The following is a 26993-nucleotide window of genomic DNA, read 5'->3' on the forward strand; positions in this document are numbered from 1 at the left end:
GACACAGCTGTGCGAGAAATGACGCTCACTTTTAAAATTTCAAAGGTTTATTAAACCTTAACAAAATAAAACAGGAGACCGAATAAGGAAAAATTGCACCGCTGACAGTATACAACCAAACGGCTACGTGCTCGGTCTGCAAAATGGATACTCTGTATTTTATGTCCTTGGCCCCCTCCCAAAGTCTTAATAGTCAACTCCTTCTCCACCATCTATTGGTAGAGATCACTTTCTTACACCTTGATTGGAGGATTGCCGCACCTCCTAGTAACAAGCCTGCCCTCCCCTAAATGCCCTGGCTACTGACAACAGTACAGGGTGGGAAGGGAAGAGGGCTGTGGGGAGAACTTACCAAAATAACATAACTATACATCTCTAAAACTTCTCTTAACATACACATAATGCTCATCTCTTAATTATGAGAGCCAACCATCGCATTACCTATCTACAACATCTAGATTCCTCCTCACGAACAAACCCACGCCAACCTGGGTCCTGCCCTGTGCACGTCCCGAAGCAGCAGGTGGCTCCGGCCGCTACTGCGAAACGCGCACCGGCGGCCCAGCCCCGCCCCGCCGCCGCAGCAGGATTTCCAGACACTAGAGGCAGTTTGGGAGCGGGCCGGTACAGCCGTGGTTCATTCCGCCGGTGCGGTCGGTTTTATAGCGGTGCCGGCGGTGGGACTACTACTCCCAGGCTGCCCTGCGGCTGGGCACATCCCGGCGTGCTTCGCTACCGGCCGGCTTGGTGGAGAGGGGCGGTCCTGCTTCTCCTCCTCCTCCTCCTCCTCCCGGCGCCAGCCGAGGCGGCGCGGCCTGGCCCGGCTCGCTCCCTGTGCTCGTGGCGGCTGCGGAGCCGTGGGGGTGGGCAGGAGCCGGCGGCGATGGAGCACTGACCGGGAAGGTACAGGCGGGGGGCGCGGGCAGGAGGCGACACGCGGAGCGGGTGACTCAGCCCGGGGGAAGGGGCAGTGTGGGCTGAGCTGGCGGCGCCTGCGGGCTCCCGCGAGTCCCCTGGCCGGTTTCCTCAGCGCGGGGCCGCCTCCCCGGCAGCCGAGAGGCTCCGCGAAAGGGTGGTTGGGGGGGGGGGGGGGGGGGCGGCAGCACCGTGTCCGCCTGGCCCCGCTGCGGGGGAACAGCGGGGGCTGCAGCCGACCGGGCCCCGCCTGTGGGTGCCACGAAAAATATCTGTATTTTTCTCTGCTAATACACGCTGTATCTGTGGTGCGGTTCTGTTCGCGGGGGCTGGCTACTCGGTGGCTGTCCATCCGCTATGGTTCTGGTAGGGGAAGGAAGAAATGGTAGGACAGCAGCGTGAGGGGAGGGAGGGACCTCCCCGCAGTTCCATATTCCGCTGGTCGTGGCGTGGCCGGAGCGCTGGTTCCCCGGCGGGGCCGGTCACTCCCAGGCCCGGGACGGCGCTGGGAGGTGTAAGGACGAGCCGACGGCTGCGCCGCGGCGCTGAGCGCGGAGGGCTGTGGATTCCCGAGCGCTGCGGAGCCCTGTTGGCTCTTCCCAGCCACAGGAGACCGGGCTCTGACCGAGTCTGGGCGGGGGCAACGTGGCCTTACTCCTTACCGGGATTCCTGCCGGTAAAATCGTGCCTGAAACTAACACCTAACGTCACTTCCAGAAAGAAAAACTTTTCTAGTCCAGTTGAAAAGTTGTCGAAGTAGCAGTAGTTACATAGCTGTTGGCTTTAACCGCGTGTTAGGCCGGCGTAAAGGGTCTGGAGCCCAAAGAGATTGTAAATATGCCCAAGGTTTGCAGCGAGCAAAAAAACCGCAAAAAAGACTGTAAAAGGTGCTTTTTAAAGTCTTTGTTGTATTAGAGAGAAAACTTGAGGAAATTCAAATGAGGCACACCACTGGCTCCCCCTGTGTTACCACATTTTATAAATACTTAAAATGACTGCTGAACATGAAGCTTTTTATAATTGCTGATTATGCCGGTGGTTAGCATCTGTTAAAATGCTTTGAATGCTTTCATTATTGGGGTATATCTGGATCGAAGTTACACATTATGGCCACGTTTGTATTGTTAATTGGGTAATCTTGCCCAATTGAAGTGGGTTGATTTTTTTTTTCTGCCTCCTTTACACTATGAAAACAGTCTCTACTGTCAAATGTGCTTTTAAGTATTTAGTAGGAGAGAGGGAGTAAATTATTTTGATGTGACATACCTGTATGACTTCACTGGTAAGGAACTGAATCCTTCTAATTACTGTAAGATGAGTTTGCCACCTGACATGGTGTACTGCTTAACAAAAAATAATCTCTAAGTAAGACAATAAGTTCTGCAAGATGCGTATCAACTATTAACGTTATCTGTTGTTTTTTATAAATAAAACTTGATTTAAGGACATACTTGATGTTCTAGCCAAATGCATTTTGCCGTGGATTTTGTGACTCATTAGTATTATGAAAATCACCATTCAGTTTTGCTTTTGAAGTGTAACTGGCTGGTTAAGTAGATACATTGTGGAAAAGCTACCTGCTAAAGTAAAGCCACGAGGCAAGAAAAGCTATTTTATTACTTTTCTCAAGAGGCTCATTCAAATATTTTATCTCATTAATTGTCTTTTAGAGTTCACTAGTCAAGATGAAACTGAGAAAAGGCTATATAATAGAAGATGAAATTTTAAATACACTCATGAGGCATTTAGAAAATTAATAGAACAGATTGGCATTGCTGTTAGCAATAACGAGGGAAGAGAATACATGTTTGAGTCATGTTATTTTTATTAGTAAAATTTGTCACCCAGGTATAAATCATCTGCCCAAAAGATAAAAATGTTCTGATACCAGCAGGTAAATATGCAAAACAAACAAACAAAAAAGCCTCTGTATATTAAATACTTGTGTAACTCTGGACCAGACCCTAATCAAAAGAGGCAATTTAAAAAAAATTCATTTTCCCTGCAGTATTTTATATTTTTTGGTCTGGCTCTTCTGGATGTTGATTATGGGGAAAACAGATTGGGGGCTGGGGATGCAGAGGGAGAAGACTCAGCACAGCAAGTTTAATCCCTAAAGATTCTGCCCCTGAGGGGGATCACTGTGACTAAGGCAGTCTGTGAGGCTAGGTGTGCCAGGAGTCATCACTTTGTTCCAGACTTTCTGGTTTCTGTACTGCCAAAACCTGCAAATTTTTTGTGTGAACTCAATTTTACTTATTAGATTTATTTTAATTATGCATAGTATATTCTGTCGTGACTTTGGCATAGTGTATTCTGTCTTGACTTTTCTATTAAAGTCTGTTACCACATTAAATTTTGGGCTCTTCTTTTCAGTTTTGCTTGCTGTTGCTTGTCACTGTGCCACCTTTCTTCCCGTGGGGGAGGGTGAACAGTAGAGTGCACGAGACACAATACTAAGAAATTAGAAGTTCTACCTATGGGTATGTAGGCAGCTTCAAACCACAGCTCCTTTGTGTTTCATCTCTTCCTCTTGTCTCTTCCTTTCCCCTACCTCCTACATACTTACATAACAAGGCCTGATTTCAGGCCTAATTGACTATATTAACATGGGGGGGAGGCGGGGCAGAGAGCTGAAGAATAGATGGATTTTTGTCCTCTCTTGTTATTTAACAGCATCTTAGTATTTGACAGAGAAATTTTAAGTTTTTTTTTAATGCTCTATGTTTTACTAGAGTATTGCAGAACAGCCTATAGCGGCAAGCCATCTTTAGAACTTTTGTCTAGACCACTTGTTTATTTTACACTGAATTTTCTAAATAAAAATCATTGCTAGTAAATCAGCACCCATTGGTAGGAACACAAAACTTTTTTTAATAACTTAGTGTGGTATGTTTTGTGGTTAATTTCTAAGGCACTTGTATGTGCTTGCTTTAGAAGAAAGACCCCATAATGACTTTGCCCCCACCATGGGAAATACTTTATAAATGTGTGTATAAAGTGTATTATCTGTATTGGAGTGGAGTAGAGGTTCTTTTTTTTGTAGTTGGGTTTGTGGTGGGGAAAAAACAGTGGCCTTTTATTTAAGGAGATTTGTGCTTATGTTGTATCTTGCTGAAACTTCTGCATGCTTGAAATTTGAATTTAAGCCTTTCAGCTTAATACTGTACATAATACCATCTTTGTTAACTAAGTTGTCTTTTCAAGAGAACTGAAATATATGGAGACTTTAAAGTTTCCTTATTCAGTACAAAATACATTACAGTGAAAAGTTGATTAAAGGACTTGGAATTCTGGTATTTGCATTGGAGCATGCATGTTTAGTTGGAGTACATCTTTTGAGGTTTGTGGGCCACCTTGTATCATTGTTGCTGTCCTGGTTTTAATTTTTCTTGTTCTGCTGAGCAAATAAAATTTCTCTTTCTCTATTTGCAGATGATTGTATTTTGCCCTCTAGAAGAAGTGGGCAAAGCAGATAGGAACAGGAAACAACGAATATAGCAACAGACATGGATGAACAAGCCCTTTTAGGGCTCAACCCAAATGCTGATGCAGACTTCAGACAAAGAGTATGTAATTAATTTCCTCTTCTCTCTAATAACTGGAGATGGTATTGCAGTGCAAAAACCTAATGTTTACTTGGGCTGGGGGGGTTGTTGAGTTTGTTTTGTGAGCCAGATATGTAGGGTTTGTGGTTTGTGGCAAGTATGAAGCAAAATCGTGTTGCAAACATGTAAGCTGAGGGGTATATATTATCAATTCTGTTACATTTCAGTTCAATTGCAGTTAGCATGCATCGAATTAATTTTTCTGGACTCTGACTGTTTACGTTTTTTTCAGTTCTTTGTTTTTGTTGCTCAACTCCTTACATAAATTCTCATAGAATGAAAACCCGCCAGAGCAAACCATTTGCTTAAAATTAGCCTGTTGATTCTTAGATGTTTTTAACTATAATTTTAATGGATCACCTAGGTTTAATGTCTTTTTAATAAAATGTGTGGGTTTAATTGTAGTGAAGCTTGTGTTATTGTGTTAAAGTAGGTTGAGAAAGTAATCATGATATGTGGGTAACATTTACTGCATAAGAGATGATCTTATGAAAAGACATTATTATTTATATAACTATTTATTGAGTAATTATCTCTGCTAAGTGATTACCATTTTGATTTAACTGTCTACAAGATAACTTCTATTAAAATTTTCCAGGAATAAGGATGTTAATACCATGGTTTTGTGTTCAGAAAACAAATCCTGGAATGTTTAAAACAGTTACAAATTTGGTTTGATTTGCTAAGTAGCCTATTAAATACGTTGGTTCTGCATATTTGTCCTTTTTAAAAGGATGGATATAGCTAATCTTTAGTGATCTGTGAATATAATATCACTAAAATTGGAAGCTTTTAACTATGCAGTCTGCAGAGGTTTGAAATACTTCATAGCAGAAGGGGACCTACCTTTTCCACAGTCATGTGAGATGTAACAAGGGGAGTATCAAATTATCTAGTAAAATGATATATTAAGTATAAGAAAATCACTAGTACTAACTACAGGAAGTGAATTCTTATTTTAGAACTTAGTTCTGAATAATTACTTTGAGAGATAACTTTGGTAAATGACAACCTTTATGAATTAATGCAAAAAGCAGCCCCTAAAAATATCCAACAGCCAAACCTTCCCCTTGCAACACATGCATTCATAGAATTGAAATAATGTTATTAATCTAATTTCTGCTTCAAAACTTGCTTTACTGTTCTGTATCACAAGCTACACCGAGCCTCAAAGCAATTAAATAAAATTAACTGTTGTCAAAAGCTGTTTAGGAGTCCTGATAAATGTGATTATTTAAAATTTGGTAGAGGTTTTCTTGATTTCTGTAGAAGATTGATATACTGACAGTTGTCCAGGTGGTTAGTGCTTGAATGTTTTTTGAGCTTGGGATATTGAATTACAAGCAAAGTGGTGCAACAAAATAGTTGTTTGAATTATTTTCAGTGAAAAATCGAAATTGCCACTTCTTTAGAATGTTCGGAAGGAATTGTAACTTGGATGTGAACTTCCACCTAAATGGGAAAGCCCTGAGCAAGCTGCTCTAGTCTGTGTATCTGGAGGTTCCATCTAACTTCAACACTTCTGATTCTATGATTACCATATTCAAGTAACAAAATCTTTGTATTGAATATGAAGTGGAAATGGGTACCTATGATATTGGTATTTAAAAAAACCCACTCCATGTTAAGGGGATTAGGGAGCCTCTGGAATGTATCCAAATACTGTTGGTTTTTTGTTTAAATACAAGGGCAAGTGTGAATGAGATGTATTGCTGTATGCTTTGTTCTTTTTAAAGCGAAACTTACCCTGATTTTTGCAGGCACTAGCCTATTTTGAGCAACTCAAGATATCTCAGGATGCTTGGCAAGTCTGTGCAGAAGCATTAGCTCAGAGTATATACAGGTAATGTAACTAATAATTTCTTATTGTCATTAGTAATATATGGGGGTCTGATTTAGCTATGCAGCATAATAGGCAACCTAAATTGTTGAAAGTTAATATGGTCTTTGTACTATTTTTAATATCATAGTTAATCTGTGGCCTCTGTATAATGCCTTTCAAGGAAGAGCAGTGTATACATTAAACTCCATAATAGTTTAGTAACCTAAAAACTGCTGGTTTTTGAAATTCTGGAGAAACTAAGTGCTGAGAATTGCCCCCTCTGAGACTATAGCCTTTATATGCAGTAATCTCATAAGTAGTCCCTTGCCCCTGTTCTTTGGAGTAGGCCATCCCATTTTTCAAGATGTGAAGAATGTGTAATCAACCACTATTTTTACTCATAGTTCTGTATTTACATCAAAAATACCAGGTTGTCACTGTTTCATGGAATAATTCAGTTTGGAAGGAAATTGAGGGGTGCATATCTCCTGTATAACAGCAGTAGTTTATAGTGAATGCTGTTTTGTAAGTGATTTATCAAAACTACTGACTCTGACAGAATGTGCAGTAATTAAAGCCACATAAGATTAGAAATTATAATCTTTAAAAAATACATTATGGTTGTTGCAAGTTTTAGATAATAACATGAAAAAGCACTGTGGATAACAGAGCATGTGGAATGTCTATGCTTAGTCTACACTTCAGTTTATCTTTGCCTTTGATTTTTAAGAGGCAGAGTACAACTTGCACTTAGTGTAGTAGTGGCCCTCAAACATGCTATTGAAGCCTGACAGATTTTTGTAAAAGCAGGATACAATAGATATTGTAGTTTTGTTTGTCCAATGCTGAAATCAAACTGTAACAAATAGGTGGCTATGGAAAAAAAGTATCAAACATATATATTTGTATCAAACATAAATATTGGTTTAACAGTTGCTCATTTCTACCAGATTGACTGCTCTAATATTTGTCGTTTTTGCTTTGAAGTAACAGTAGCAGCAGGTTTGTTTTTTTTCTGGTGCCAAAGGGGCAATCTGATTTTAGTATTTGCAGAATTTTTTTCTTCACAGAAATGTGTGCCATATTGTACACAAATGTGTACCATAATGTGTACCAGTAACAGAATTTTCTTTTCTAGTGATGATCACATCAAGTTCTTCTGCTTTCAAGTTCTGGAACATCAGGTTAAGTTCAAGTGAGTAATTTTACTTGACACCATCCATGTACATCCATTTAATTTTCCCTTTTTACTCTGCTTGCAAATAAACTTAGAATGGTATGTGTTGCCTAGTTGTGGTTGATGAAGTGTCTGTAGTCTGGTGCAGAGTGCTGTCTTGTATTTCTTTATCTTTCTTTGCCTTTCCTTGGAGAGGTTTTGAGCAGCATGCTCTGCTCTCAGCTAGTCTAACACATCCATGGCCCAACACAGACATAGTTAGCTAAGTTTCAAGCAGTCCTTGCTATTCCTGTCTGGAGATTGAGGCCTTACTCTGTACTCTCACTGATTTTTGCAGCTGTGCTCTGTATTGAGTCCTGGACTTCAGACAGAGCCTTATTCATTAAAAAACCATGGCAGAGATATCGAGAAAGTAGTCTTTTCACTGAGTGGTGGTTTCATAGAACCATAATTCTACAGAAAAATACTTTTTAATAATATGAATGTCATTGCACAGAACTATTTTTTTCTCACTTTGGGCTCCCTTGGTCTGGAATTGAGCATCATGGAATCTTTGAATATCACTGTGATTGCTTGTCATATGCTGAACGGATGAGGAGTTTAGATAGGAATAAGATGTATTTTGTGACTGATTTTTACAGTTTGGTATGAGTGCAAATGTTAAAGACTTTATTTACCCAATTTTACTTCACTGTCCACTTTTCTCTGCTTGCTTCAATCCTGTCACCTGCTTCCTGCAGTTTGTTTTCTTTTGTTTCCTAGTGTTTATTTTCTTTAAACATTTTCTTCTCTTTAATGAATAGTTGGCTGTGACAGGAACATTGGAGTCCTGTTCAGCAGTCATTCCTATTAGGGACTCTATAAGCCTGTAGCTAACAACTCTCTTTGCAATAGAGTAGTTTCAGCTTCACTACTCCTGGCAGACTAGTATTTGATATGGGCTGGATATAATGTCACAATTTGCCAGTACTCTATGTATGACATAAAACAGAATTGCTTCCGTGGGTTTTTTGACATAAGTCTGATAGTAAATGTAGTGTAGGTCAGATCAGTGAAGGACCTCATGTACTCTAATAGTGATAGTCTTCAATGTGTAGTGATCAACTTCAGGCATATACAGATGTCTCTTCCTTCTCCCCTTGGCCTAAGGTGAAATGCTTATTTTTATCAGGGTCATAAGTCCTGATAGAGCAGCTTTCCTGCAAAATTCCAAATTCCTACTCCAATATAGGAGGTAGTAATGCCTCAAGATGTGATACATTACTATGGATTAAATGTTTTTTATTATTTTTGCCTTTGAGTCAGAATTTTAACATGCAAGTGGCTTTGTAAATTGCTGTCCTAGAAACTTTTCATTTACATGAATGTGGAGCATTACGTACCATATAAAAGAGTTTTTGCTTTGCTGAGTGTTGGTGCTTGCTGTGAAGCACAGTTGTATTTTGACCTCAATATTTTTTTGTTTCAGATACTCTGAACTTACTGAAGTCCAGCAGCAGCTAATTAGGGAAACACTCATAACATGGCTGCAAGCACAGGTATGTATGTTCTTCATGGCAATCTTACATGCCCTTTTAGGCTAACATAGGGCATTGAGTGTGGACTAATTGTTTAATCTGTTTTTTGAGTTTAAAGAGGCTTCCTGAAGATATTTGGTATCTGATTGTTAAAAGTTTGTGAGAAATTTTTTAAATCAAGTGTTGTAAAGAAGTCCTGAGCTTAGTATTAAATATATAACACTTGGGTGAGATAATGACTGTGGTTTAATCAATTATGTGTGAAATAAGGTGTATTGAAAGTTACCCTTTAGGGAGGCATAATACAGATTCCTGATGTTCCTGAGTGTCTGGAGGAGGAGCAGGCCTGCTAATTATTTTTGTAAGACCATGCTGAGTGAACTCCTGTCTACTGCTAGCAGATGTTTGTCACTCCTCTGTGACTGTGGCAGAGTATGGACTATTCTTTCTTGTGGAATGGGTTACTGTAGCCAAACTTGTAGTATCAGCCCCACCCAGGAGTTTGCAGTCAGAAGTATCCACTGGTTTGCCCGTACCTGCCATTATATAGCTGTCATTCCACTTCTGCACTGAAGATAAACATAGTTGCCCTGCAGAAGACTTAACAGTATGAAATGGAACATAATACAACTTTGAAAAGAACAGATCATTATGAAGTGGATTAAATTGCTTTTCTCTTGTGGCAAACTGTTCTGTTCAGGAGTTTCTAAAAGGAAAAGGACAGGAGATTGGTAGTGGTGGATTTTTTTTTTTCCCTTAGATTTAGGAATTCCCTTACTATTTGTAGCACAAACATCTGACACAGGCACAAGCTAGCTACAGGAGGACTGTAATTTTCACCAAACTGACAAATCACCTTTTAGTCTTTGAGTAATTGTGGTTTTGCATGGGAGGCATTTATGGAAGGCACTTAATGTCTTGGTACTGAATGAAAGGCTTAGGACTGTATCACCCATAGAAAACATTTTTCCCTGTTACAGGACACTTTAGCCATTTTTTATTCAAATTCCTTGGAAAGGTAAAGGTTTATTTGTTGGTCTTGGCCAGGAAGAGAAGTAGTACATTAACTACTACAGAGAGATCAACAAACCCATAGGATTCTTCTCTAATTTATTGAGAATAAACAGATGAAATGTCTTCTTTTTCCCAGATGCTGAATCCCCAGCCTGAGAAGACTTTTATTCGCAACAAAGCAGCACAAGTCTTTGCATTGCTATTTGTTACTGAATATCTCACAAAATGGCCCAAGTTTTTTTTTGACATTCTGTCAGTAGTTGACCTTAATCCACGAGGTGTGGATATGTACCTCAGAATCTTGATGGCTGTTGATGCTGAGCTGGTGGACCGGGATGTTGTTCATACATCAGAGGCAAGTTATTGTTTTGCATTAACTCTTGTTTTAAAATTTTAAGTTCTCTTACTTTAATTAGAGCAGAAGTTTTTAGATATGCTTTTTTTCCTGTGGCAGCTCCACTTTAGATACATTTGGTGGTTTAAATTCAAAATACTATGTTTAGCTTTGTTGTTTGATGCTTTTTATGAGTTCATACTTTTCAGCTAATATTTTTTTTTTTTTGCTTGAAAGCTTGCAAACAAAAATTAATCAACCGAGTTTCCAGTGTAATGCTAGACTGATCATTTTAAAATGTTAATGTTTTCTAGTGCATGTTTTAAGGGGTCCTAACCCCTTAAAGTTCATCCAGTGATTTAGAGAACTGTTCTTCTTTTTCTGCCTTTTCTTTCAGTGTTTGGGCACTGTGGATAATAAAAGGGAAAACTTAGGATATTTTGGTTTTATTTGTTGGAAAGGAAAAAGCATTCTCTTTGGGTTTCTGATTTGAGTTATCTTGCTATGACACATGGTGTCTGGCATCTGGATACAAAAATGCTACTCATTTGACAAGATGCTTATCTCTGACAAGACTGATTTTATCGTTTTTCTGTATTGATAGGAGGCTCGTAGAAACACCTTATTAAAAGATACTATGAGGGAACAGTGCATTCCAAGTTTGGTGGAGTCGTGGTACCAAATCTTACAAAATTATCAATATAATAACTCAGAGTTGACATGCCAGTGCCTTGAAGTAGTTGGAGCTTATGTATCCTGGATAGATTTGAGCCTGATAGCCAATGAAAGGTAAGAAGGTTTTGATGGAAAGGGTTTGCAAAAATCACCTTGGCAGCATGCTGACTGTATAGAACGAGATATATAAAAGTCCTTCAAAGATGACTTTTAAGTCTATCTTTGGAATTTTGGGAATTTTAGGAGAGTGATTGTTTTTGCAAGCCAAGCTGGTCTACTGCACAAACTAAACATTACTCAGTTTGCTGTGTTCTCTTTAAAATGCGTAAAATGTTGAGTTTTGTCAGTACAATAGAAAAAGAAGAATTGTAAAAAGAGATCATTGTGAATATGTGCACAAATAATATGAAGCTTTTATACAATGTTACTTTGTGTATATATAAAGCTGAGCTATTTTTTCTCTGAAGGTTTATAAATATGCTGCTAGGTCACATGTCTGTGGAAGTTCTCCGGGAAGAAGCCTGTGATTGTTTGTTCGAAATTGTAAATAAGGGAATGGACCCAATTGATAAAACAAAACTGGTTGAGTCTTTATGTCAAGTATTGCAGTCTGCTGGCCTCTTCAGTATTGATCAGGTTTGTGTATTGATTTTTAACAACAGGAATGAATCATAGGTTTCTGACAGTTCTTAAATAAGCTGATGTACAGAAAATTTTGAAGCAGTCCATAAGTTATAGGGAAGTAGTTGTGCTTCTGCATCAAAACACTTCTTACAGTTTTCTCATACTTAAATTTAAAGAGATTGTTTATTATTAATTTGAACACACAGGGTTTCATTCTAGAAGGAAGGTATTATGTAACTCCTCTGTTCCTCTCCTAAAGCATGTTGTGCTTACTCTTCATAGTGGTTCTGTGTTTCCTTGTCTTGAATCTTCCCTCCTGAATAATTCTGTAATAGCTGTTGTAGGCAAGATAGCTGATCTAATGTCTCACCCTAAAAAATTCTATGCATAATTAAGTAGGGGAAAGAACTTTCCTAAGGACACGTATGCTATTTTGCACGTGTGCACCATCAAACATGAGGCTTGAAATGCTTATCTGTAAGCTGGAAAAGTATACCTACTAACTAAACACACATTTTCTGGCAGTTGCCTTGTTTAAGGAACAGTTGGTCACTGCCTGCTGTGGAGAAAGAGCAACCAGTCCTTATGAAGCTGTAGTTCTTAGATTACAAGGCTTTTACCTCTTACTTCTGAAACCTTTGTCAAATTTGTATTCCTACTTATAAAAATCTTACTTCAGTCTTTCTTAGGTAGACTTGTTATTCTTTCACTTTTGTATAGTTATGGCAGAGACCAAAATGTCTCATTGAGGTTTAGAAATAGAGGCTGCTTTCGGGGTATTTCTTGAATCTGATCAATGCATTTCTGCAAAGCAAGCCAGAAATATTTAATATTAACTCTCTAACAGGCAGTACTGAAAGGTACTTGTTATCAGTATTTCTGAAGTGAGCTGCAGCTGGTAATTCTTTGAAGTTTTTCCATAAAAATATTTTCCTCTTATACAGCCTAGAGTTTGTAGTAGGCATGTGCTGCTGCTTTTATTTTGAACCTGCTTATTGCTCTAAAGAGAGAAACAAACAAATTTGAAGAGATGAAGCAAGCTACTGTTTTGTAATGGAGGACAGACAAATCTGGCATTGCTTTAACTTTTTTCTCTCTCCAATCCCAGGGGAAAAAGTACCAAATGTAGGCAGTTGGTAGTTTCCAGCTAGGAGACAAGTGTTGGTTTAATTCTACATACTAGACATGGGTAGTACAGTCTGTAGTCTTGTATTTAAAAATAAGCTCTGTCAGTATTTTTAATCAGGTGTCTTTTCTTGCAGGAAGATGATGTGGATTTTCTGGCCAGATTTTCTAAGCTTGTCAATGGGATGGGGCAAGCATTAATAGCTAGTTGGACTAAACTGATAAAAAATGGTGATATGAAGAGTGCCCAAGACACTCTACAAGCTATTGAAGCAAAAGTGGCCCTGATGTTGCAACTTTTAATTCATGAAGATGATGACATCTCTTCTAACATCATTGGCTTTTGTTATGACTACCTTCACATCCTGAAACAAGTAAATATGTCTGGATTCAATTTAACAACAATTCTGACATGATTTCATTTGATTTTTGTGTGGATGTCTCATATTTTGTGCAAACTGACTATCAAATTAGTTTTTTTGACTAATTAGCATTTCATTTCTTTAATACCTGTGATCATGCTATTTCTGTAGTGTTGTTTAGAGATCTGAAGGAGTTAAGTATCATGTTAAGGGGAAAGGCAGATCATATGACTTTTAAAAAAGCAAGTATTTCTCTTGGACAGTAATGAAGGAGTTAGAATACGAAAAAACTAACACTTGAATTTTATTTTCCAGCTTTCTGCACTTTCAGACCAACAAAAAGCTAATGTAGAGGTAGGTGTTTTTTTACTACAGATTCTATACTTCAAGGACACATTAGATCAGAATATTTCATTTTGCTGAAACAAATCATATTTCATTTTTATGCCTCAGCGTGTATGCGACAGTAATTAAAAGTGAAGACTTAAAAGTAAGGACAGTGTGTTCAATCTTTTGCTATGTAACTACAGTTGTTTCTTTAAATAGTAAGCCTATATTGAATTGTGTATGAAGATGGAAGCTATTTTAAAGCTGGTCTTCCCAAACAACCCTTAAACATATGCTGGCAAGCTCCTCTGCAGGCTATACTGTTCAAAGAATATTCTTAAATCAACCTGGAAGAGTTGTTTCCTTGAAGTTTTTATTTTTTTTTAAAACCTACCCTAATTCCAAAGGAATTGGAAGAAATCTAGGAAGGATTGTCATAAATATAATTCTTAATAATAGAAGTTAAACTTAAGAAAGAAGCAACAATTGAGAGATAAGAGTTGTAATTATGAGCAGTTATATGTTAAACATTGTATCAAATATACATTTAGCTCAAGGAGATAATATTAAATTTATATATAAAATATGTCCAGTTTTGGAAGTAGCAAATTGATATGGATTTTTCAGCCCAGTTTGCACCAATGTAGATGTACTGATTTGGATGTTGAACTGGTTAGATTGGTGCACTTATTTCGTAAGTTCATACAGCTAACAGGTTTGTTTCCTTTTCCTTTACAAAGAAAACTGAATTCTGTACCTGTTCTAACATGACAAGTCGAATTTGGATAACTGTGGTGTAGAGTAGCTTGACCTCCTTTTGTCTAATGTCTGTTTAAATTGGATTAGGTAATACAAAAAGAGAACTTTGGTAATAACACTGAATATTTTCATTTTTATGACTGTTGTTTGTTGTTACAGCTAGATCAAATGATGTTACTACTGCAGTACACTTAAGACACTAAAAGCTGGAATATAATACTACCCTGAAATATGTTGGCTTAAGTTGCTTTCATACTGGAGATTTTCATGTTGCAAATATTTCTTAATTTTACTGAGTACTTCTTAAGGATTTGTGTTAAATGGAGAAACAATCATAACAAGTGTTCTTCTTTCATTCTCCTCATTAAAAGAAAGTAATGGGAAATAGTCTAAATCTTATTGTTGTTTGCCTTAAGCTTTAAATTTTGTGCTTAGCAGTATTTCTTTAAAGTTTTGCATTTTAAGTTTACACTTTCAACTTGTTCATTATTTGAACAGGAAAAAAAGGCGGCTAGTTTCTTGTGCCTCTGAAGTTCCAAAGCTTTTTCTCATCAGCAGGATCACATTTTTGCTTCTTAGAACAACAGGTCTTTCTAAACATTTTTGGCCACAAGTGTATTGCATTCATGTTTTGCAGTTATTTTAATTCTTAAATATCACTTCTTACAGAGAAGCAGACACTTCTCAGAGGTCATGGTGACACTTGGTGCCGAAGTATCTATTTCTGCAAGATAACCAAGTATTTCACCTCAGTAACCTAGGTTTAATTCATTGATCCATTTTGGTGTTAATGAATTTCAGATTTTGCAGTTAAAATGAAAAGTAGTAATCAAGGTTTATTTGTCAGAAGGTTTTTTGTTTTCATTTTGTTTCATTCAGACTTAAGTAGAGCTACAGTCAAGCCTTTATAGCTGCTTTAGCATGTACCAACAGTCCCTACTAAAGTTACATTGTGCTTCATTGCTCTAGTTGGTCTAACAACTTGCTGCTGCAAGTTATGGACAAAGTGCAGAGAGACCTTCCCATTGAGTGACAAGGTGCAGAAAGTGCCCCCTTGCTTTCTAAACTTCTCAGAGAGGAGTCTAGGTGCAACTGGATCCAGTCTTTCTTCCAGACTTAGTCAATGGTTTATGTATAAAGGATTGTGTGGGTGTAATTGAAGCTTTTTGCAACTTTGTTCTGCAGGATTAAGGATGGCAAACCAAATCTATAAATGATTGATTTTATTGATATTGATGATAATGATTAGACTAAAAGACTCAAATCAGAAGTATTTACCACATGAAATGGATACTAGTTACAGGTATTACAGTAGAGTGCACTGTTTCTTGAAGCAATGTTGAAACAGCAGTGTTAAAGATGGCAAAACAGTTATTGAATAGAGATGATGTTGCACACACCACTTACTATGAACTATTGGAGAAGTTGATGTTATAGCTGACTTACCCCTTTAAAATAGTATCTTGGACAACCTGTTTAGTTTCCTCTGCCTAGTTCAGTCATCTTGATTGTTTTCCATGTGAACTGAACAGCACAAATTACACACAGGAAGTAAAGCTAGGTAATACTATCAGAGGCTGAGAGCTTCAAAACCTCTGTGCTGGCTGTCTGGAATAGCATCTGTGTATTGTTTGGATATAATCTATCTGCTTTGATTTGAACTGTTAACTTCTGCTAAACCTCTGAAAATAATAGTTTAAAAGGGATTAAAAATATTTGTAAACACAACACTAGCTTCAATGTTTTCTTTACTATGGTATTTTTAACAGTTATTTCTTATAACTTGTCTGCTTCTATGCTTATTGTTCTGTTTTTCTTAGGCAATCATGTTGGCTGTTATGAAGAAGTTGACATATGATGAAGAATATAATTTTGAAAATGAGGTATTGTGTTGTAAGAATAAGGAGACACATGCAACTTGGTTATATGTAGTAAAACTTGCTCACACTTAAAATACATATTTTGATAGACTAAAGATTTAAAGGAAGCAAGGGTCCCCAGGCTGAGTTTTTTTTTCTATATGGAACGCTTCTAGGCATGTCTGCATAGGACAAAACAACATAGTAAAGGTATATCCAAGCTGACTGAGTTCACAGTATTTGTGGCTGTGTTTGTACAGAGATAGTCCAAGGCAAATACAGCTGTGCTGATGGCCAAACAGCTGTTGAGGTGGCTTGTTCAGTGCAAATTTGCATGTTTCTGCATGTCACTTCTGTCTTGTAAAAATACTTGAGAAATACTGTGTAATGAAACTCTAGAAAGATGTGCTGCTTGAGCTACTGGAGATGGTCAAGCCTTGCAAAAATGAGCTAAGGGTGGGGTAAGGTCTTTGATTTCATTTGCCTTCCACGCTTAACATCTCTGTCAGCCTACAGTAATAACTGAGTATGTGAGACAGACTTGCTTCATCCCGGGCTGTTGAGAGAGCGATAGTCTTCAAAGGGTTAGCTTAAACTGTATCCGGTCCGTCATAAAGGTTGTCAGTCCAATTTTAAAACTAAGCTAGATGCTAAGAAAGAATGTCTTTGAAGAGTGAGTCAATTTTTAAGAATTGGGTCAATAAGGCTTTGCCAAGAGCATTTTCTTTCTTGTACTTTTGGCTGGTTTTCATTTTGGAAAGCCTTTTTAGTATGTTTCTCGACTGAATGCAGTGGGTCTCAACATACTGTATCCAGCCATAAAGGGCCCTGCTGTTATGTTGCAAGAGCACTGGATGAGTATTACTGAATTCTCTGAGTGTGCTATACTGGTTTTGTACGTACGTTTTTGCTTTAGGTGTAATTGTCTAAAATGGTTGTGGATGAATTTAAACATGAAAATAAGGACTTCACTGATGTGAATTTTTTTTGGTAGGGTGAAGATGAAGCAATGTTTGTGGAGTACAGAAAACAGTTGAAACTGTTGCTGGACAGACTTGCTCAGGTTTCACCAGAATTGCTGTTGGCATCTGTCCGCAGAGTTTTTAACACTACACTTCAGTAAGTTGGGGTTTATAACTTTTTTGTATTAAGCCTTTTTGGGGTTTGGTTTTTATTTTCCTTTTGTAAACCATCAGTCTGAAGTGAAATATGTGATGCAGCATTTCACTGGTGAAGGTGAAGTCAGTTGACAAAATGAGCTCATTACAACTTAATGATAAATACAGCTTTGTTACTAAGCTGTAAGAAAAAGTTTTGTAACCTTAAATGGTGGCTTTTCTTTCCTAGATTTTTGATCTTTGTCACTTACCTAAACAGCACCAGCTGTTTGGAGAGGTGTTCACTTTGCCACATCTCATAAGAGTGTCCTTGAGGTGTAAATATTGTATATTACTTTTATCAGAAAAACAAGGTTGGTTGGGTAGGTGAAGTATTTTTGTAAAAAAAATACATAGTACATCTAATCCTGGAAACTGCACACAAGGAAAGAAACATTACTAGTTTCCTGGCTAGGAGTTTTGTGTATACAAATAGAAATCCAGTATTCTTTGTGGCTACCTTGTACCTTAACTGAGTCTCTTCTTATATGAAGCTGAATGGCTTGTCCTTGTGTCATAGTAGGTGGGTTTGTATCTAAATAAGCACAATAGAAATCTGTAGCTTTCAATCTGAAACTGGCAAAAGAAAGTTGGTGGTGATCTGATAAAGAAATGGTATTTTTGAGGATAAAGTCTCTCAGAAGCATCCTAAATAATTGCCTGGGCCTTCCAGTGTTTTCCTTAGTTAAATCTGTTCTTTTTATACTGTGCATCTGAAGAAGGCACAAAAGAAAATATTATAATTATATTATAATATTGTAATTGAGATTATTTCATAAAGTACTAAAGACTAACATGAGCTTCATATTCTTTCTCTAGGAACTGGCAGACTACACGATTTATGGAAGTAGAAGTGGCAATAAGGCTGCTATATATGTTGGCTGAGGCTCTTCCTGTATCTCATGGTGCTCATTTCTCTGGTGATGTTACTAAAGCTACAGCTTTACAAGACATGATGAGAACGGTAAGTATGTCTTGAGAGCTGTTTAAAAGTGCCACTAAAGCCTAGACTGTTTCAGTTCAAATAGCTCGTCATAATTACTAGCATGTCGCTTATGTTGCAGTTAGGTTTTATAAACAGCTAAAATACTAACGTGCTAATGCTTTTATTTGTAGCTGGTGACTTCTGGTGTTAGTGCCTATCAACATACATCAGTGACCCTGGAATTTTTTGAAACCGTGGTTAGATATGAAAAATTCTTTGCAGTTGAACCTCAGCACATTCCAACTGTACTAGTAAGTTTCATATCATTTACATTTTTAATTAGGTGAGACTACTTTAGTTCTTTAGACTTAAGAAATTTTCCTATTCTCTGAAGGTCCCTAAGGAAGCTGGGTTTCTTAACTTGTTGGATGATGAGATTTTTTCCCCCCTGCTTTGTCTAGACACTCTAAGATTGAGGTGCTTTATTGATTGCAGATGGCATTTTTAGATCACCGTGGTCTTCGTCATACAAGTCCCAAAGTACGGAGTCGAACAGCTTACCTCTTTTCCAGATTTGTCAAGTCTCTTAAGTGAGTAAATAAATGTTTCCAAATGGCACTGCATTTACTACATACAACCCTTCTGTATATCCCAGTTGTCATTGGAACAGGCTGGGCTTCAGATGGACTGCAGTGAAGTAAAAATACCAAAAGGGTGCTCTAGCAGTGTTCTACTGTGTAATACTGAGGTATCAGTGAAAATACTTGTCACAGAACAAAGAAGTGTAATACATATGCCTGGTTTATTTTGATCAGACATTAAAGCTGATCAACGACATAAATGCCTTTTCTACTTTTTCTCATTAAGCAGAGCTGAGTGTGAATGGATCTAAAGACTTTTAAGAGTAACTATTCGCTATCCCTATCTAAATTTTGAATTGTTTTGGAATTTATACTGATGAAGTTTACTTAGTGTATGAGTCCTTTGAACAGTCCTGTCCTTTTGGTCTGATTTCACAGGCATGTATTTTATTTAGAGACAGAAGAAGCTCAAAGATGGCTCAGATTTCAGCATGCTTTTATTTTTTCAACTGTTCAAAATACTTCACTTAAAAGATGTATATTTTTCAAAAATGAGGGAAAGAAATTTCTATTTCTCACAATGCCATGTATTTATTTGGCCTACCACTAGCATCATACCCATAAGCCAGATTTTTCTGCAGCAATGCTTTGATATTTGAAGGGGATTCCTATATGGAGAAGGCAGTTTAGCATATAACTTCACAGCTTACATAAAGTATCTTGAAACCTGTAAAAATGAATGTGCTTCTAAGTAGTGTTATGTACTTGTGTTTTACTTCAGTAAGCAAATGAATCCCTTTATTGAAGATGTTCTGAACAGAATACAAGACCTGATGGAACTTTCTCCTCCTGTGAGTATTTGCAGTAGGTTTTTGTAATGAGCGAGGCCTGCAGTTATCAATGTGCCCGAGTACTTGCTGAATTGTAGGCTCACCGTGCAGACATTTAAGCACAAATAATTATCCTGCTTTTTTGGTGTGAGATCACTTGCACACCTTACTTTTGTACCTAATTGTAATAATCTTGCTTATATGGGTTTCTGGGAGTATAGGGTAGAGATGGGTGTATATATAGAAGGCTGTAAATTTTGAGAAGACAGCCTTGATAGAGAGCTCTTAGTGAATTACATCTGTTATCTTCCATTTTAGGAAAATGGCTACCAGGCACTGTTAAGCAGTGATGATCAACTTTTCATTTATGAAACAGCTGGAGTGTTAATAGTTAACAGCGAATACTCTGCAGAAAGAAAACAGGTTCTGATGAGGAATTTGTTGACTCCGCTGATGGAGAAGTTCAAAGTATTGTTAGAAAAACTGGTGATGGCACAAGACGAGGACAGACAGATGGCACTGGCTGACTGCCTCAATCATGCTGTTGGGTTTGCTAGGTAGGTACACCACAGTAACACTGTATGTTTCTGGTTTGAGTAAAAGGGAAATACAAAGGTTTTGCTGGAAGGAGGAACTGAGTTTTCTGCTCTATTGGCGTAGAAAATAATCTGTGGTTGTGGAATTTCTTGTGATAGCTGAGAAAATAAGTTAAGTCCCCTTAGTCTGCTTTGGATGTATATACAGAGAATACTGAGCGAGTTCATAATGAATCAGCATCCATTTCTTTGCTCAAAGAATTCTGTGGAGCTAATCTAATCATATATTCTTGGTAAATTGTTAGATTTTAGTTCTCAGAAACTACCAACATGATGCTACTTCATATGAAAATACTCTGTTCGTTACTTCCACTGTCTGGTTCCCAGTTAATGAAATGGAGTATTGTAGATTAGTGCCTGGGTTGGAAAGCATTTGTTCTCAGTGTTACTGCTTCTTCATTGTACTGGAATGTGAGCTTATGTAAAACTTGATGTGTGCTTTTACAGCCGAACCAGCAAGGCTTTCAGCAATAAGCAAACTGTAAAACAATGTGGCTGCTCAGAGGTTTATCTCGACTGCTTACAAACATTTCTGCCAGCTCTCAGTTGTCCATTACAAAAGGAAGTTCTGAGAAGTGGTGTCCGCACTTTCCTTCACCGCATGATTATTTGCCTAGAGGAAGAAGTTCTTCCATTCATTCCTTCTGCCTCTGAACACATGCTTAAAGATTGTGAAGCAAAAGATCTTCAAGAATTCATTCCTCTTATAAACCAAATAACAGCTAAGTTCAAGGTATGATAGTGCATAAGCTTTTCAGGGTCAAAGTGTTGCTGAGAGATCTTCTTTTCTAGTTCCAGAAAAACAGTTGTGTTAGAACTGTCCCTAAAAATTAATAAGTGTAGTTTGAAGCTGCTATTGGTAAACGCTGTCTTTGATCACAGTCATACATTGCTGGACTCACAGTGATTAAATGACTGTTTTTTTTCTTTGATTGGTCTTAAATGTTTATATTGTGTTTAGTTTTTTGGATTTGATATTTTAAAATAGTATTTGCAGCAGAATTTTTTTTTATTGACATAATTAACGTCATGCTCTCCACTGAAGTTTTAAACTAATGTTACAAATTAGCTTACAAATACACAGGCCTTTGACGTGAATTCTCATCTTTTATAATGAGATTTCTAGAAGATAGAGAAATATCAAATATATGTATAAATATAGATTTATACTGGGGATAACAGTAGATAATTAAAAGTAGTCCATGAAAGATGAGGAAGGTAAAGGAAAAAAGTCACAGGAGCAAGGTGGGACAAATACAATATTTAGGTTTAATATTTTAAGTTTGTATGATACAATACTATTCTTATTATAACATGGTAGAATAAAGATCCAAGCTTCTACAGTCTCACCTTGAGTACTTTGAAGGCATAGTAAAGAGAAGATAAAAGATAAAATCTTGCTTCAGCATTAAGAAATTAACATGAGTTGCCTCTTTGTGGAATTCTGACGTGACTGAATAGCACATGCCTTCAGTTTTTCAATTCATAATTAATTTAGTGCCCTTACATATATTTCTCACTGAAAGTGTTGTGACAAGTTTATTCTGTAATGTCAGTAGGAAAACTTTAGTAATTGTTAAAGAAAAGTTCTATAAAAGCTGGCCTGCTGCCACTTTTAGCATCTTAGAGATGGTATTTCAGGAAATTTGAGGTTGTCTATCTGAACAGAAGGATGAAAAATCCTGAAAAACCTTTTCCTCCACAAAATGATGCTAGACAGGTCTAGTTATTTTTGTGCGAAAGTCATAAAACAGGTGGTGTGTAAGTCAAGGTGCAGTAATGTTCACAGTGACCCTGATGCAACTTGCTGTGTTGTAAGTAATTATATGAAATTACTAACATTAAAAGTGGATCCAAGCTGAGAATTCTAACAAGCCTTTAAGTTTTAACTTAAATACTTTTTTTGAGCTGACATCTGCTTCTGATCTTCAGACACAGGTTTCACCTTTCCTGCAACAGATGTTTATGCCACTACTTCATGCTATTTTTGAGGTGTTGCTTCTTCCAGCAGAAGAAAATGACCAGTCTGCTGCTTTAGAAAAACAAATGTTACGGAGAAGTTACTTTGCTTTTCTGCAGACAGTAACTGGCAGTGGAATGAGTGAGGTCATAGCTAATCAAGGTAAGGAATTCAGTTTCTCAAAGGATAGTACTATGGTTATTCTCACCTATGTTTTATCTAAGTAAAATATTGTCCCAGTTCCTGGCAAGTACTATTAACTACCTTATAGTAGAATGGTTTAATGGAAATACCGTGTTCAGCTTGCCTGATTCAAATTACCTGTTGTACAGGAATTTGGGGTTGTGAAATCCAGCTGTAGTAACCATATTCTTCCTATTGATCTTTTCCACTTAATGTGAAAAGTATCACATGTATCATTGTCTTTATGTATCATTGTATTTGTCTGGTGAATTGGAGATTATACAATGTGTATCAACGTACAGCAGTGTTCAGACTGCTGGGCAAGACCAGTCGCAGCTGCCTCTATTCATTGTGTCTATTTTTGGAAGGACACATCAGTAAATCCTGTAAACTTTTATTACTGTTGCCTGAGCTTGTTATCTATGGTAGAAAGCATCATGTGACTTAGTGTATGCGTAGTTACCAGGTTTTCCTCACCTTTACTGGCCACGTGCAAATTAATTATTTTTCACAGTGGGAATTTGAAGTCAGACATCTAGCTGCTTGATACTTTAAGTGATTCTTTCTATTTAAATTCCATCAAAATCGATAGGGACTTCAGAAATTTTAAGGTGACTCACATGGTAAGTGAAGCTCAGAATTCCTTTCCCCTGTCCTAAAATGGTGGTAATACTGCTGGAAAAGGAAAAAGTAGCATTAAGTAGTGAGAGCTTTCTTGAAAGAGGCACTTGGTAGTTGTGATGGGCCAAGGAATTTTTAAAGGGATCAAACAAATAAGCAGAGATGCAGCACAGAAATTTTAAATGTGTGAAAAATATCTTGTCATATGTTACAAGATAAGCTAGCTACTTCAGTGCTGCTGAGTTTTGATTAACACTTCCAAGTTAGGTAGCGAGGACAAAATATGTATTTGTAAACAGCTCAAAGTACTGTCCTCACCTTTGTGTGTGTTAAAGGCCAGAAAAGCAATTTAAATCTCCAAACTTTAAAAAAAAAAATTAACCTAAATAAGAGTTGTCTTGCATCGTAGGGGAAACTTCCCAAAAATATTTGAGATTTGTGCAAAAAAGAGCTATTTTGAAGTTGAAGCATGTCTTCCAGGTCAGTATTTATATAAAACAGTGTTGAGTACCAAAACATTTTAGGCTGCAGTTTGAAGTGACAAGTTCATCTTAATGTGTTTAAGGTGCAGAGAATGTGGAACGTGTGTTGTTCACTGTCATTCAAGGAGCGGTGGATTATCCAGATCCTATTGCACAGAAGACTTGTTTTATTATTCTTTCTAAATTGGTGGAGCTCTGGGGTAAGAATGTCTTTTTAGAATTCCTTTCCATCTGCTACTACCCATGAAGAAGTAATAGAAATTGAAATACTGATTTTCTTTTTAGGAGGTAAAGATGGACCAGTAGGTTTTGCAGACTTTGTCTACAAGCACATTGTTCCTGCATGTTTCTTAGCACCTTTGAAGCAAACGTTTGACTTAGCAGATGCCCAGACAGTACTGGTGTGTATTATGGATGGTTTTTTTGCATTAATTCCTGTGAGGGAGACTGAAGCTGACAAACCTACAATAGCCATGGGGTATCAAAGATTGTCATCTCAGAAATAAAATCTCTTCGGTTTTGTGGGATTTTTTTTACATTTAAATATCTGTACAATTAATTATTGAATATTGTGGTAGTTTATCCTGTAGTTTACCTAGGCTCAAAATCAATTGAAGATCTAAGTATTTAACATTGACCTGCATTACTTACTAACTAATGTTCAGTGAAAGTGAATACATAGAGTTGGCTGTTCTGTAGTTCATTTTGGATTCAGCTGTGCAGAAGTTTTTCTGATTGGAGTGGAACAAAACCTGCAAGGTTGGCTTGGCATTGTGTGAGGGGAAAATGAAGGGATAATGGCATGAACTAGCCCTTGTTTTGGGTCTCATTAGGGTCTTTAGCTTTGAATAGTGAACCAGTAGACCAATTCAACAGTCTAATGTTCTGCATTACATTTCAGGCTTTATCAGAATGTGCAGTGACGTTAAAAACAATTCATCTCAAAAGGGTAAGTTTCATCATACTTCAAAGGGAATAATTGTCACAGGTTTCTTCCTAGTGGTTTTATCAATTTCCAAAAGTTAGATACTAACAAGATGATCATAATGCTGTGCATTGATACTGAGTCCAGTAGTTCTATCTCTTGATAAATTAATGCAAAATACTGACTCGTTATTAAGGAGAAAAATCTGCTCACTTTGTTGCTGTTCTAGTTCCAGGGTAACTTATGTGAATTAGTAAAGTGCTGAAAGTTATCTCATGAATATAGGTAAAAAACCAAAAACTGAAGTGTTAATCAAAATGTTTGTTTTGCTCAAAGGTTTGGACGTTCCATTTTATTATTACTTAGCTCACTGCAAGTTACATAGTGTTACAAGAGGAGAAGTACTGTGTTCATCTGCACTTGGCTACTGAATTTTGCAATGGAAGTAGTATGGTAAAGCAGTAGGCAGATGCTAATACCCAAATATTTTATTTCTTCCAAATGTCAGTGAAATTAGTGCTGCCTCCATAATTAACTATCTCTTACAGTTGACATGTAACAAACTGTTTGGCTCTATTTTAATTCTTACTTCAGTGCAATTTTTAGTGCAATTTCTTCTGTGTAATAAAAGATACCAAATTGCAGTAGAACCTTTAATGCCAAGATTGAGAAACCTTTCTCTTTGCTAACAGCTGAGAATAAGTTAAACATTTGAAAAGCATTAATTTTCTGTAAAATGATGATGTAGACCACCATACAGTATAGGGCTATGATTTTTCCATCTGTAAAAAAATATGCATGAAAAAAATGTGTATTGGTTTTCTTTAGGGTCCTGAGTGCATTCAGTATCTTCAGCAAGAGTATTTGCCTTCTTTGCAAGTAGCTCCTGAGATAATCCAGGTAGGAGTTCCTAAGAGAATATCTGGAAAACTCTTTAACAATCATAAGTGTTAAATGGGGAGAAAAGGATATTTAAGAAGTTAACCTCCTTTCATCCCACAGTAAAATTTACTTAGTCATTGCATATGAGAAAAGGATTAATTAATCATAAGGAGTAAAGATATTGCAAGAGTACCTTGCAAAAAAAAAAAAAAATCCAGTGCATGTAACTGTCTAAACAATCTTCCTACTTTAATTCAAACTTTAACTTGAAGATATCCTTGTAGATAGTCCTATTTCTGTCTCCTCAGCTAAAAGTGAACGAGATACACTGTATTTGAAAAAAAACACACCGGACCAATAGTTTTTTACCCTAGAATGCATTTGAACTATCATAGCCTTTTACAAGTTTTTATCCATAACATGCTTTTCTTCAGTATATTAGGCAAAATACAAATTAATATCAATGGTTTTACATATTAATGTATCTCAGGTTGTTTTGTTGCTTCACTTAGTTACTTCTTAGTTATTTCTTTGTTCTCTCTTACAGGAATTCTGTCAAGCACTTCAGCAGCCTGATGCTAAAGTTTTTAAAAATTACTTAAAGGTATAAATATTTTTTTCTTTCAATAGCTTTTAGTTGCATTTGAACTTTACTGTACCATTCAGTCGTACTTTAAATAAAACCGAAATACTGAATTATTTAGTTGTTTTTAGCTATTGGGAATCTCCAAGTAGCAAAGCAGTTAACTGGAAAGATAGAGCAAACAACCACAAACCTACATCTATAAAATTGTCACTCATTCCTAGCATCTTGCCATGTCAGTAGTTTGATATTCTTGTGGCTTTTTTTTTTAATAGCTGAAGAAACAATAATGTGATGCAATAATTGTAGAGAATGTCAGAATGGATAATTTTTGAGGGTGTGAGCATAAACAAAAAAAATAGCACAAGTCACACCCTTAATGTGTTAAACACAAAAATGAACTCTGTAAAATGAATCCTTTTATACCTCAAGCATTCCATATCTCGCATTTCCTTTGTTTTAATTTTTTAAAAAAATTTTTGCAGGTTTTTTTCCAGCGAGCCAAGCCCTAAGGAAAGTACTGGAATCTCATGTACCTGTTTCCATAATGCAGAACTCTGGTTGTTAATTTATAAAAATGCTAACTCTTGTGCCATTCAAGCTGGTATTGTTTTTAAGAAATGTTGCTTTGTGCTCGCATCAGTATGTACTTTAACCTTCTGCAAAAAAAGAAATGCAAATTTCCCACCTGTGTCTCAGACATGAAGGTATGTGACAACATGAAAAATTATCTGTATACACAAACTTTTACTATGTATAGGATGAGTTAAGCTTACACTGTAACACATACAGCAAGGAAATTACACTTATTTTTTAAATTAAATGTAAAAATACCTTCAGACCATAGCAATGGTTATTAAAATGTGTACATTTTTGATACGGAGTAAAATGTTTTAATAAGACATAAAATTCATTTGTTCATGTATGGTGACATGAAAATAAAACAATCAAAGTCCTTCTTGTAGATAGTCATTTTATTGAAGTTGTCTTAATGATAAAATATATATATACCTCCTATAAAACAGATTGGTGTAATAAATGATTTCACTTAAAAGTAGCATCTGGTTCTATCCTTTTTTTATTAAAACAATAAAATTTGATGCAGTGAAATGTCTAAGTCTCTCTGAATCATTTTAGCTGAATCAGTAGA

General features: G+C 36.9%; 1 protein-coding gene across 3 annotated transcripts; it reads left to right on the forward strand.

Moving 5' to 3' along the window:
* The first annotated feature begins 692 nt into the window (after nucleotides 1–692).
* On the forward strand, nucleotides 693–26953 carry XPOT (exportin for tRNA). 3 transcript variants are annotated; one of them, XM_030258922.4, is made up of 26 exons: nucleotides 760–903; nucleotides 3292–3398; nucleotides 4351–4484; nucleotides 6284–6366; nucleotides 7484–7540; nucleotides 8991–9060; nucleotides 10190–10408; nucleotides 10992–11176; nucleotides 11530–11698; nucleotides 12949–13185; nucleotides 13489–13527; nucleotides 16080–16142; nucleotides 17113–17237; nucleotides 18095–18239; nucleotides 18392–18511; nucleotides 18696–18790; nucleotides 19563–19632; nucleotides 19930–20168; nucleotides 20655–20940; nucleotides 22140–22329; nucleotides 23537–23653; nucleotides 23739–23854; nucleotides 24355–24402; nucleotides 25207–25278; nucleotides 25808–25864; nucleotides 26329–26953. In XM_030258922.4, exons 3-26 carry the CDS (start codon nucleotides 4425–4427, stop codon nucleotides 26353–26355), a joined length of 2889 nt encoding a protein of 962 aa, XP_030114782.4. In that variant the 5' UTR covers nucleotides 760–903; nucleotides 3292–3398; nucleotides 4351–4424; the 3' UTR covers nucleotides 26356–26953. The 3 variants fall into 3 exon arrangements, with proteins under 3 accessions (XP_030114780.4, XP_030114782.4, XP_072778801.1); XM_030258920.4 differs by lacking the exon at nucleotides 3292–3398 and having other exon boundaries at nucleotides 693–903; XM_072922700.1 differs by lacking the exons at nucleotides 3292–3398; nucleotides 23537–23653; nucleotides 23739–23854; ... (2 more) ...; nucleotides 25808–25864; nucleotides 26329–26953 and adding an exon at nucleotides 23381–23504 and having other exon boundaries at nucleotides 763–903.
* The last annotated feature ends 40 nt before the right edge of the window (nucleotides 26954–26993 follow it).

This window comes from Taeniopygia guttata, chromosome 1A, assembly GCF_048771995.1.
Source record: "Taeniopygia guttata chromosome 1A, bTaeGut7.mat, whole genome shotgun sequence".
Classification (NCBI taxonomy): Eukaryota; Metazoa; Chordata; class Aves; order Passeriformes; family Estrildidae; genus Taeniopygia; species Taeniopygia guttata.

Excerpts from the sequence above, each read along its gene's own strand:
- XPOT (XM_030258920.4), top strand. The coding sequence starts at position 4,425 with ATGGATGAACAAGCCCTTTTAGGGCTCAACCCAAATGCTGATGCAGAC. Across the intron at positions 11,177-11,529 it reads AGCCTGATAGCCAATGAAAG|GTTTATAAATATGCTGCTAG; the intron begins GTAAGAAGGTTT and ends TTTTCTCTGAAG. Across the intron at positions 13,528-16,079 it reads AACAAAAAGCTAATGTAGAG|GCAATCATGTTGGCTGTTAT; the intron begins GTAGGTGTTTTT and ends TGTTTTTCTTAG.